The following is a 12,812-nucleotide window of genomic DNA, read 5'->3' on the forward strand; positions in this document are numbered from 1 at the left end:
CTCCCCCAAGCTGCTTGAAGCCCTTGTATGCAGGCCCCATCTCCCGCAGCCTTGTGGTGAGAGAAAACCTGGCACCTCCAGCAACCACTGCACCTGTCGCACCTGACCCCGTCTGAGGTGGGTCACTAGAGCCAACGATGTTCCTTAGCTCCCCTGAGCCTGCAGCCTCAACACGCAAGACCCCCTGGCTGAGAGAGCTCCCGGGCAAAGAAACCCAATGCCTAAGGAAACCCCTGCATCCGTCGCCCCTGGGCCCTGGAGAAAGGGACCAAAGATGCACCTACATCCCTAAGCACCCAAGTCTACAACCTACTTGTTTGTTGTCCCCATCTTGTTTCCTGGCCAGAGCCTGCAGCCTTTCTTCACGAGGACCAAGCTCCCATAGGAAACCATCGGGCACTCAGCGCCTTATTGCACACCCCTGCACCCGGGCTGCCTGGAGTGTCCTGCTAGCGTGGTTCTGATCAGTGCCCTTTACTTACCTTAACTCTGGGAGATAGGCCTCATAAGTCATTGTTAACCCTGTGTTTGCTCAACATTGTTTTCCTCCATAGGTTAACATTGAAGAACTCTGAGAATTGCACTAGGTGCTGATTTTGAAACTGAAAAGTATCTATGCTTCAAAAAGTGCTTACCAGAATACAAAGTTCTCGGGTTTGAAACATATATAAAAAGAAGTGTGATTTTTCTAATTGGGTCTTGGATTTATTCTTTGAGTGTGTCTCATTTATTGACTCTGAGTACAACAAATGCTCAGCACTACCCTCTAATGAGCCTAACTGCTCGCCCTCACTACCACAAAATAGAGCATTCCTATCTACTTTTGCCTCTGCAAACCAAGTGGGGATCCACTAGACTGTCTGCACGGTGTACTTCTTTTTAGTGCACCATATAGGGAGCCAGCTTCCTACAGTGTTAGTTCACTCTGCTCCGTATCGGATTTGGGGATCCAAATGGGGCTGGTGCCAGCAGTGCCAAAGGCATCAGCACCGGGACAGGCCTCAGGAAAGGTTGCATTGGCATGACCGGCACCTGTCTGGAGCAATGGGGGCCCATCAGAGCTGAGGCTGAAGCCTCCTCCAACCCTCAGGCCCAAAGGCACTCCAGAGGGGTCGGACAGCTCAAAACTGAGATGCATGGCCTCATAAAACCCTATTATTTGAGCAGGGTCTTTCCGGCTCCTGGAAAAATTGAGAGGCGCAAAGTCAACGCAGACGTAGGCTTTGCAGAACCATGTCTCGATCTTAGATGTTCTTTCGCGGCATTGGCTGACTTCTTACCTGAATGTCCGAGGACTTAGAGTAGGACGCAGAGGACTTGGGGCTCCTGGGACTTTTCCCTCTGCCAGGACCAAAACCTCTAAGGAGTCACGTGATATGGAGTTGCCTTGCGGGCCGCTAGCGGCTTTAGGGAGCACTTTAGGGAGCACTCCCTCAAAGCCTTCGGCATCAAGGCCTGCCAGTCGGAGCACAACTTGGAGTCGTGGTCCGTAACCGACATGGCGCGGTGACATGAGCCACACGGTTTGAAACCTATTTTCCTGAAAGACATTCCCTTGATACAAAAGGAGGCAAGAGACCTCAAAAACTGGTCGACAAAATGTAAAAAAATAAAATAAAAAAAATAAAGCCGGTCAAACAATGACAGAGAGTAGCACTCTCCGGATGTGTGCTGACTGGCTCGGAAAGAAAAGAACTGACACAGAGCGCTGAGGGGGTGTCTATATAGGAGACATGGACGTCACTTCTAGCACGGATGACGACGTGTGGAGCTGATTGATGCCAACCTACTGGTGCGCAGGGGTACAGCTCATGAAAACCTTCCAGATCCAGTCTGATGCTTGGGGAAAATGAAAAAGGTAAGGAATCTGCGGTTAGAAGTCTTGGTCAGATAAGCCAGTCAAAAAGTGACTGAGGGTAGTTATTCACGGATCTACGCTATCTGGTGTGGAAAGGAACGAACTGATGTCAGCATGAAAAGGTTACGTCTATATAGGTAATGGATATGTCACTTCTAATGCCAACGTGGAGCCGAACGACACCACCTACCGGGCCGCAGGGATACAGCCCGAAAATTACTGTATCCAGTCTGACACCTAGGAATAGCTCATGGGTAGGGAATTTGCAGGTTGAAGTCACTACCGGATACATATTTTATGTCACAACATCCTTATACTTATTTTCTAGACTCTGTTACTGGCCTATCCGTCCATTTACTAAGACTACAAGGTGAGATGGCGGACAGATGTTCCTTCCAGTAGTAGGCTATAAAGCAGGTGTGTTTTTTCCTCCCTTCCTCTCTTTCTGTAGCCAGTACTTGTTCCTTTCTGTGAGACATTGATGATGAGAAATCTGGATTAAGTCCAATGAGTTACTTGGGACACTCCCCTTTGAAGCTGCTACAAGTTGCCTCCTTCATTTTTCACTTGAGGACTGAGCGATTTGTCTGACTTGATGTAGGAAGGTAGCCTCTTTCTAGCCTTGTTACCCCCACTTTTGGCCTGTTTGTGAGTATATGTCAGGGTGTTTTTACTGTCTCACTGGGATCCTGCTAGCCAGGGCCCAGTGCTCATAGTGAAAACCCTATGTAGTCAGTATGTTTGATATGTGTCACTAGGATCCTGCTAGCCAGGACCCCAGTGCTCATAAGTTTGTGGCCTATATGTGTTCCCGGTGTGGTGCCTAACTGTATCACTGAGACTCTGCTAACCAGAACCTCAGTGTTTATGCTCTCTCTGCTTTTAAAATTGTCACTGCAGGCTAGTGACTAATTTTACCAATTCTGATTGGTACACTGGAACACCCTTACAATTCCCTAGTATATGGTACCTAGGTACCCAGGGTATTGGGGATCCAGGAGATCCCTATGGGCTGCAGCATTTATTTTGCCACCCATAGGGAGCTCAGACAATTCTTACACAGGACTACCACTGTAGCCTGAGTGAAATAACGTCCACATTATTTCACAGCCATTTTACACTGCACTTAAGTAACTTATAAGTCACCTATATGTCTAACCCTCACTTAGTGAAGGTGAGGTGCAAAGTTACTTAGTGTGAGGGCACCCTGGAACTAACCAAGGTGCCCCTACATTGTTCAGGGCAATTTCCCCAGACTCTGTGAGTGCGGGGACACCATTACACGTGTGCACTACATATAGGTCAATACCTATATGTAGCGTCACAATGGTAACTCCGAACATGGCCATGTAACATGTCTAGGACCATGGAGTTGTCACCCCAATACCATTCTGGTATTGGGGGGACGATTCCATGCATCCCCGGGTCTCCAGCATAGAGCCCGGGTACTGCCAAACTAACTTTCCGGGGTCTCCACTGCAGCTACTGCTGCTGCCAACCCCTCAGACAGGTTTCTGCCCCCGGGGCCTGGGCAGCCTGGTTCCAGGAAGGCAGAACAAATGATTTCCTCTGAGAGAGGGTGTTACATCCTCTCCCTTTGGAAATAGGTGTGAAGGGCCTCGGAGGGGTAGCCTCTCCTGGCCTCTGGAAATGCTTTGAAGGGCACAGATGGTGCCGTCCTTGCATAAGCCAGTCTACACCGGTTCAGGGATCCCCCCAGCCCTGCTCTGGCCCGGAACTGGACAAAGGAAAGGGGAGTGACCACTCCCCTGACCAGCACCTCCCAGGGGAGGTGGCCAGAGCTCCCCCAGTGTGTCCCAGACCTCTGCCATCTTGGATGCAGAGGTGTGAGGGCACAATGGACAGCTCTGAGTGGCCAGTGCCAGCAAGTGACATCAGAGACCCCTCCTGATAGGTGCTTACCTTTCTCAGTAGCCAATCCTCCTCTGTGGGCTATTTAGCGTCTCTCATGTGGGCATCTCACCAGATAATGAATGCAAGAGCTCACCAGAGTTCCTCTGCACTTCCCTCTTTGACTTCAGCCAAGGATCGACAGCTGACTGCTCCAGGACGCCTGCATAACCGCAACAAAGTAGCAAGAAGACTACCAGCAACATTGTAGCGCCTCATCCTGCCGGCTTTCTCAACTGTTTCCTGGTGGTGCATGCTCTGAGAGCCGTCTGCCTTCACCCTGCACTGGAAGCCGAGAAGAAATCTCCTGTGGGTCAACAGAATCTTCCCCCTGCTAACGCAGGCACCAAACTTCTGCATCACTGGTTCTCTGGGTCCCCTCTCATCCTGACGAGCGTGGTCCCTGGAACACAGGAGCTGGGTCCAAGTGTCTTCGACAGTCCAGTGGCCCTTCTGTCCAAATTTGGTGGAGGTAAGTCCTTACCTCGTCACGCCAGACAGTAATCCTGTGTACTGTGTGAACTGCAGCTGCTTGGGCTTCTGTGCACTTTTGCACGACTTCCTTTGTGCACAGCCTAGCCCAGGTCCCCATCACTCCATCCTGCATTGCCCAGCTCGCTGAGTTGGACTCCGACGTCGTGAGACCCTCTTTTGTGGCTCTGAGTCGATAGCTGTCCTCAGATCGTTTAAGTGCGTGTTCAGGTGCTTCTGCGGGTGCTGCCTGATTCTGTGTGGGCTCTCTGTGTTGCTGAACGATCCCTCTGTCTCCCCCTCCAAGGGCGACCTCCTGGTCCTTCCTGGGCCCTGGCAGCACCCAAAATCCTCAACCGCGACTCTTACAGCTAGCAAGGCTTGTTTGTGGTCTTTCTGCGTGGAAACAACTCTGCATCCTCCAGCACGCAGTGGGACATCTTCTGACCAAAGGAGAGGTTCCTGGCACCTTCCGTTGTTGCAGAATCTTCAGCTTCTTCCACCCGGAGGCAGCTTTTTTGCACCTTCATCCGGGGTTTAGTGGGCTCTTGCCCCCCCGGACACTTGCATGACTCTTAGACTTGGTCCCCTTCCTTTACAGGTCCTCAGGTCCAGGAATCCGTCTTCAGTGTTTTGCAGTCAGTTGTTGTCCTTGCAGAATCTCCTATCTCGACTTTACTGTCTTTCTGGGGTAGTAGGGTAACTTTACTCCTACTTACCAGGGTCTTGGGGTGGGGTATCTTGGACACCTTTAGTGTTTTCTTACACTCCCAGCGACCCTCTACACACTACACTAGGCCTGGGGTCCATTTGTGGTTCGCATTCCACTTTTGGAGTATATGGTTTGTGTTGCCCCTAGGCCTATTTCTCCCTATTGCATTCTATTGTGTTCTACATTGTTTGCACTACTTTTCTAACTGTTACCTACCCGATTTTGGTTTGTGTGCATATATTTTGTGTATATTACTTACCTCCTACGGGAGTATATCCTCTGAGATACTTTTGGCATATTGTCACTAAAATAAAGTACCTTTATTTTTAGTAACTGTGAGTATTGTGTTTTCTTATGATATAGTGCTAAGTGATATAAGTGGTATAGTAGGAGCTTTGTGTGTCTCCTAGTTCAGCCTAAGCTGCTCTGCTATAGCTACCTCTATCAGCCTAAGCTGCTAGAACACCTCTATTCTACTAATAAGGGATAACTGGACTTGGCACAAGGTGTAAGTACCACAAGGTACCCACCATAAGCCAGGCCAGCCTCCTATACTTGACACCTTTGCATTGTAGCACATACAAAAAATATCTGAAACTTTCCACCATTTCGATTAAAGATGTCACTCGCAGACTGGAAAAGGTCAGCCATTCATTTCCTAGAGCACATACGGACAGGAATGAGTTTCGGTTGTCAAACCAGCCTTTGCCAAACTAAAATGTGCCATTTTGTAAATATATATAATTTTCTACCTAACACACACACATGATAAACAAACAAAATACTTTCATTTTTTCGTTGGCGGCAAATATTGTTAACTGAATCATAAAACAATCTGTAACGAGTGCGCAATCTTTTTCACATTAACATATGCAATGCGTGCAGTGTCACTGAGAATGTTCAATGTTGCCAAATGGGCTCACTAAAATTGATAAAGTGCCGATATTCGCAGTTAATCTGTCACAGGAACATGTTCTACACTCATTGCACAAATATGATAGACTGACAAACGACTCATTATTAATTGTCTCAGAATGAAAATTACCATCACTTTGAAGTTCATCACTGCCACAAGAATCAATTCCCTTTGAAGACTACCTGTATTAAAAGTTTAAACACACAAAATAGCTGCTGCTGATCTCGCCCATAAATCAAGTCTCACTTGCGTTATTTGTATTTCAACAGTTGAATGTCTGTGAATTAACTTAAATAAATTATCTCCATTGTCGCTGGGGAAAATTATCCGCTGTCGTAATGTCTCTCTAAATCACAATAACAACCTTTCCTCTAATGGGGTGATTTAAATATCGCAATACCTCAACTTCGATGTGCTATTTGCTGCCAATGAAAACATGAAAGTATTTTGTTTATGTTTCTCACGTGAGTGTTAAGTAGAGAGTATATATAGGTATTCAAAGCGGTGCATTTTAGATTGACAAATGCAGCTGTGTCAGCCGAAATGCGTTTCTGTCCGGATGTGCTATAAGAAATACATTGTTGACCAGTATTTAACAAGGCGCTAACGCCTCAACTGCACCACCAGCGTTCGGGTGCAGGCCGGCAAAACCGCACCTGGTTTGAAAATAATACAAAAAACATATTTTTATTTGTTTTCTGGTTCTCCATGCCGGGTGGGAACCTCACAGACTATTTTAACATTTGGGTGCTATACCGTTTGTGAGTTATTCCATCATACAAACCTGGGAGAACAGCCCTGATCACATAATATAAGATTACTGGAGGTGAATAAGCAACTTCCTCAGGCGCACAAAGGACCTTTGCCAACTGAAGAACTACTTACTTTCTTGAGTTTCCTTGCCTACTGGAGATCTCCCATGGAATATTTTGATGAGTAATTGTTCTTGTGGGATGTACTGAATTATTCTCTTTCCTCAGCTTGGGCAAAGCATTGCAGAGAGTGTAAATAACATTTTAAGATTAAGACAATATTGATTTGTAATGTTTGTTTTTCATAAGCACCCTTCAACCACTGCTCCCACCTATGTACTTATAATCTTCTTAAAGGAGGCACATCAGAACATCTTCAAGATGGCAACCCTTAAGAATGAATGATTCAGTCCAATTGTCAGGACTGAATCCTGTGCCTGCAGGTGTTAATAAGAGGTGCAGAAGGCATCAATCCATAAACGTACATTGCATGAATTAAAAAGGATCACTAAAGAACATTTTAGTGATTTCTTGCTCAGTTAGAATGTACAAATAAAGGACAAATGTAATTTAAAAAAAAAAAAAAACACGTAGCCAGTGGATCGTGTAGGCAAAACATGTCCAAGTCATGCATTCCGTTAACTCTAGGACAAACTTCGGTGACAAATATGACAATTATGAAAGATCAACATTTTTATATCCCATACATGAGCTCCACACTAGAAGAGAGCTGCCCTCTTGAGCCACACATTGAACAAAAAGAAGGTTGCATGAAAAGAAGAAAATAAAAACAGCAATATCTGAAATAGGTTGAGGCCTGGTGATTAGCCACTAAATACGATAGGATAAGGAAGATGGAAATCCAATTTAGCTGTGAACCTGGTTAAGGCAATAGATATCTTCGTGATAGACCATATTATTATCCTTATGCATAATCCTTTTACTAAATTTATGCACACTTTTTTTGTGAGAAGCACTGTTAAAAATACTTACAGAAAATACAGTAATTTGGTACAAACGTGTCTTTCCCCTGAAGAAATACGTCCAAGCAACGGGTAAAATAAAAGACTGGAGAAATTTAAGAAATAGAAACATAAACTAGAGGGAATATTTTCATACATAATTGTGATTTGCTTACCGCCGGGTATTGGCTGGCGTGAGGTGTAAGATTCTTAAAAGCCCACTGGATGTTCTGATGTGAAGCCAGCTGTCTTGTGAATGCAGGAGACTGTTCACAACACATGCGCAAAATGCCATAGTAAGCAGGCAGCATACCACGATTAAAGAGCACCACGTCCTGATCATCATGGTCAGCCAGGATATAATTGAAGGCAATATTCTTGGTCACCACAGGGTTCTGCACAATAAGACGCACATTCTCAGAGCAGTCCATGCACACATTGTACCAAAAAGAAAGCAAAGCTTGCTTGTTGTGATTAGTAGCTATAGCTGGCTCTGAAAGCTTTGGTTGAAAAAGATTCCACAAATCCATGAAATATGTAGAGAACATAAGCTTCTCGGTTTTGGAGATCAAACAGTACGTCATAAAACTGAAATAGGGCACCAGTTTAGTAGTTCCATGGACAGCCGCATCAACATAAAGCTTTGCTCTTGAAAGTAGACCAAGGAGGACATTGTAGACCTGATGAAGCACGACAGTGGTGTCCGGGCTCAGGGGAAGATCGCGCGTGGGAATATGTAGGGATCGAGTAGATCGGAACATCTGACGGAAAGAATTGCTCGGAATGAGGGATACCAATAAGTAGGCTGCAGCTTTAAAAAAAAAGAGAGAACATTGAAAGTATTTTAATATTTTCTAATGTAGAATGCATGTAAACAATGCAAATATTCACTCACGAAAAATACGTTCAATAGCTACAAAATACAAATTTAACATCTTAAAATAGCACAGCTCAGTAGGTTCAGACACCAAGCTTGGTGAAACCTGCAGATTTCAAGGGGCTTCAGCAACACCATGACATCCTAACCAAGGACACATTTGGGCTCCTAACCATCACCAGCCACTCACCATGGATGGACAAGTTACCTACCTTCGGTAATGCTTTTTCTGGTGGAGGCCTTATCTAACTGCAGATGGTCAGGCCCTTTTCCAGGAGCGTAGCCAGCAGCTGACGTGAGTGTACTGGCCCAAGAAACATGCAGTGTTCACTGACTGCAATGTGAGGTTGGTGGAAGGAAATATCCTCTTCTCAAAAAGTGTTCAACCTCTTTGCTTCCCTATCCGGTGGGATGCTAGGGATTGCACTCAGGTTGTTTGTCGAGACCTGCACCAGCAGGCTGTCAGGAGATGGAGGGAAGTTGGGTGAGGGAGGCCTGGTCTCCGGGGGCAGGAGGGTGACAACAGGCAATCACACTATGCATGGGAGCCCCCATGCAGATGTTGGTCTGGGACATAAGTGAGAGCATCATTAAAAGGGATCTGGGACTCAGTGTTCAGCCGCGGTTGAAGGACCTCACCCAACACGTCGGTCTTGACCGCGACAGAGGGGAGTTGCAAGTTGAGGCACTCCACTGCCCTTTACATCACCATAGCGAATAATGTTCCTTCCTCCATGGCGGGGCCTAGAGGAGAAACCAAGCTAGTCTGGAGAGAATAGTAAACCTCTAGCTTTGCACAGCTCCTCATATAAATTCTCCTCCTAGTAGCATTCATCCTCCAGGAAGCCATATCCCTCTTCATTATCACCCTCCTGAAAGATGGTGGGTCTGCCAAAGGGTAACAAGGTCCAGGGCAGATAGACATGGTACACCTGGTGCATGTGTCGACGTCGAGTGGTGTCAAGGCGTCGCTGCCTCAGAGTCAGAGAGGAGGCTAAGTTCCTCTTCAACAAATCAAGTCGGTGGAGCCGGAAACCGTGCTGAGTGGACTGGAACTGGCAGTTCCAGGGACTGGTGCCGATGACAGCCTCAGTCCGGATCTTAGACCAGAGCTAGAGGGCCCGAGTGGGGTCAGAGGTGAATTGAGCCTTCTGCTGGCCACCAGGAGTTTCACTGTATCTCCTTGGGATGCATGGACTTACAGTCAGCACAAGCCCTGGGGTTGTGGTTTGACCAGAGGCAAATCAAGTGGGGATCAGATACAGCTATACGTCTGTAACATTCTTCACATGGTTTAAATCCTGTGGGCATGTTGGGGTACATATCCCTCACACACAAACTGGATCCATACTGTTGGCATGGAAAGAAAGGAATTGATGTCATCACGCTGGGGTGGCACATAGTGTCGATGTGGATGATGTAGACGCAGAGCAGCTCTACGGCATGCAGAGGTACTGCTCAAGATTTTCCAGATCCAGTCTGATGCCTAGGGAATATTCTAAGGTCAGAAGTCTCTATCAGAAACAACTATACATCTGCAACTATCATAGGCCAATCAGTGTGTATTTCACTTGGATCTTCATATCAAAAAAGCACCCACCTAAAGACTAAGGAGCTCATTTAGACGTGGAGGATCTCAGTCTCTCTTGGTGGTGCTCCGAGCCTGTCAAACTCTTGGTTCCTTTACCCATTAGGCAGTGGGGATATTTCTGGATTTCTCCCAGCACAACCTTGAACCACTTGACTGGCGTAAACAATTTATCTGATTTAAAGACCACAATGTCACAATAACTCTTGCCATGTTTTGTTTATGGTGGGGTGAAGCCTCTTATATACTTACTGGAACTGCCACATGATAATGCAAATGTTGACAATGGGTCTTTCTTTTTTAAAATGCATTCATCCAATTTAATTTAATATTTTCTGTATGTACTTTGCTCTTATGTTCATATAGCTGTGCCTTGATCTATCGCTCAGTCATGTTGAAACACAGTAGTCAGCATGATGCAGCAGCTTGTATGGCATGGAACATAATGATTACATTTTTTGCCCTTGAACGGATATGTCATGTTTGCCCATTGTGACAGCACTGCTATGCCCAAAGTTAAGACAAGTTAATATTTCCCTTTGTTTTTTGGCAATAGTAGATTGTACTTATTTGGATCATTTATTTGTTTTTCACTGTGACATTCACTGTTAACTGATAATGGAGTCTCCTTACGTTGACTCGTAATTTCAATTCCCATTGATAGCTGATGCAGGTTTTGTTTTAGTTTGCTTTTCCTATATTTATTGTTTCACATTTCTTTTAGTTTTTAGTTCCCAGTTTCTCTGGTTGAGGAAGGAGTTCCCCTGCACTGGGAGGCAATGCTGGGTGTTGGTTCTGTTTTAATGCCCCCCCCCTTAAAACCCTGCAACAAAGTCCTCTTTTTATTTGACTCCATGAGCCCACCCTGTGATCGGCATTCCAGGAACTTATTTATTGACACCCACAGCCTGGACAAGCAACAATATTGCTCTTGTTGTACAGAACAGGTATATATAATTGTATAAGAACAATCTGATGAAATTGGCAGAGGGTTAGCTGCCATCTTTTGATTAACCCTCCTGGTGAAACAGCTCTCTTGTTTGATGCTCAAGCCGAACCCCTCTTCTTGGAAGCAATATGGGCACTTACGTCTTGACTCACTACGCAAATGACAGAACAAATAAAATCACTTCAGATAGCCAGGCTGGTAGGGGTTCAAACTCACTGCTATTACACCAAGCCAAATTTATCCCAGCACCTGGCATACACCGATTGTGTAGAGACGCATAGCTGTTAGAATCACATCAGCAACTCTGGAAGAAGAAAAAAGGAGACTAGCTGCTGCCACTCAATATCCACGCATAAAGGTGCAGAGTTTGGAGGTCAGGGTCCAGGACCCTGCCCTGTTGCTACGACAGAAGACCCTCTGGAAGCTGCAGCTGATCAGAGTACAGATGCTCAGGCAGAGAATTTCTGGATACCACACTCTCCTGGCCCAGTCAGGACCCACGAGGATGACTTAGGCCTGGTTGGTCTTAATCTTCTTCAGAACACAAGCCAAGAGAGATAGAGGTGGAAAGGTATATAGGAGTCACGAGCTCCACGTGGGGAAGAAACAGTCTCTGGGAGAAAGCGTTCTTGGAAAATCTAGTGTGCAAAAATGCTGATATTGTGCATTCTCAGCATCTCTAAAGAACAAGTTACTTACCTTTGGTTACGCCTTAAATGGTAGAGAAGCTACCTAGCCACAGATGCTTTACATCTGACCAACCCCCAGGTATCAGACTGGATACAAAAGATTCTTGAGCAGTACCCCTGGCTACCGGTAGGTGATGTCATTCGGTTCCACGTCAGCAGCATCCATGACGGAAGTGACGTGCACAGTACCTATATAAACGAAAACCTCGGCCCGATGAGGCTAGTTAACATTTGTGACTTTTCACACCAGGAACGCAGAGCCACAATAAAAACTGACTGCTGTCGTGGAAAACACTAAGGTCCTGAAAGGGGTGTCAACTCATACATAAACTGGTTCACAGAATGGGGAGGATTGGTAAGGAATCTGTGGATACCTGCTAAGGCGTTACTGAAGTTAAGTAACTTGTTCATTTTACAGGGACTTCTAGCAGCGGATTCCTTACCTTTGAATAGGTACTCAAGCAATACCTCCCTGGAGATGGGCCTGCAAATCCTATTAAACTAAAAAATCCAGGAGGACTGAACAGGCGATGTGTCCATCATGCCAAACCTGACTGCCCAGCCAATATGTTTTTGTAAAGCTCTGCAGGGATGCCCATGTTGTCTGGCAGCTGTCCAGGAGAGGAAGACATCGCGCTAACGCAATGGTCGCTTATTTGGCTCTGGTAGCGTGAGCTCATTAGTCCTCACAGGGTTCTTTCAACACACCAGATCTTAATACACAAGACAATCCATCATGAGAGGTTCTTTTCTGTACAGCTTTCCCATTCTTTGCTCCCACAGAGCACAGAAAAGAGCTGATCGCCCAAACGGAACTCTGTTTGGATCCAGGCAGTGGACCATCTCCTCTTCTTTGGAGGGATGAGGTGGAGCAAACAAGGTAGGCAGGGTGATGTTCTGGCATACATAGAAAGGAGTGACAACCTTTACAAGGAAGGAGGCACATGTGCGGAGGACCAGTTTGTCTTAGTAAAAGTGTTGTGGGTCCATTTTAGCTAGTCATTTGGGCACAGTGATAGCTTTAACCAGGTATTATGCTCTGTATTCATCATTTTTATTCATTTTATTATTGCCTCCTTTAGTGGCACTGTTGTATCTGCATAATCAGTTGCTATTCTGCGAAAAGC

At 45.9% G+C, this 12,812-nt stretch overlaps 1 protein-coding gene across 2 annotated transcripts in view; it reads right to left on the bottom strand.

The window, feature by feature from the left end:
• The window catches only part of USP34 (ubiquitin specific peptidase 34), a 1,940,069-nt gene that overhangs the window by 438,251 nt on the left and 1,489,006 nt on the right, over positions 1–12,812 (bottom strand). For both annotated transcript variants that reach the window (XM_069234398.1, XM_069234397.1), the window contains one exon: positions 7,759–8,393. In XM_069234398.1, coding sequence (XP_069090499.1) covers positions 7,759–8,393 — 635 coding nt within the window. The remainder of the gene's footprint in view (positions 1–7,758; positions 8,394–12,812) is intronic.

The sequence above is a fragment of the Pleurodeles waltl genome, chromosome 5 (genome assembly GCF_031143425.1).
Source record: "Pleurodeles waltl isolate 20211129_DDA chromosome 5, aPleWal1.hap1.20221129, whole genome shotgun sequence".
Taxonomy (NCBI): Eukaryota; Metazoa; Chordata; class Amphibia; order Caudata; family Salamandridae; genus Pleurodeles; species Pleurodeles waltl.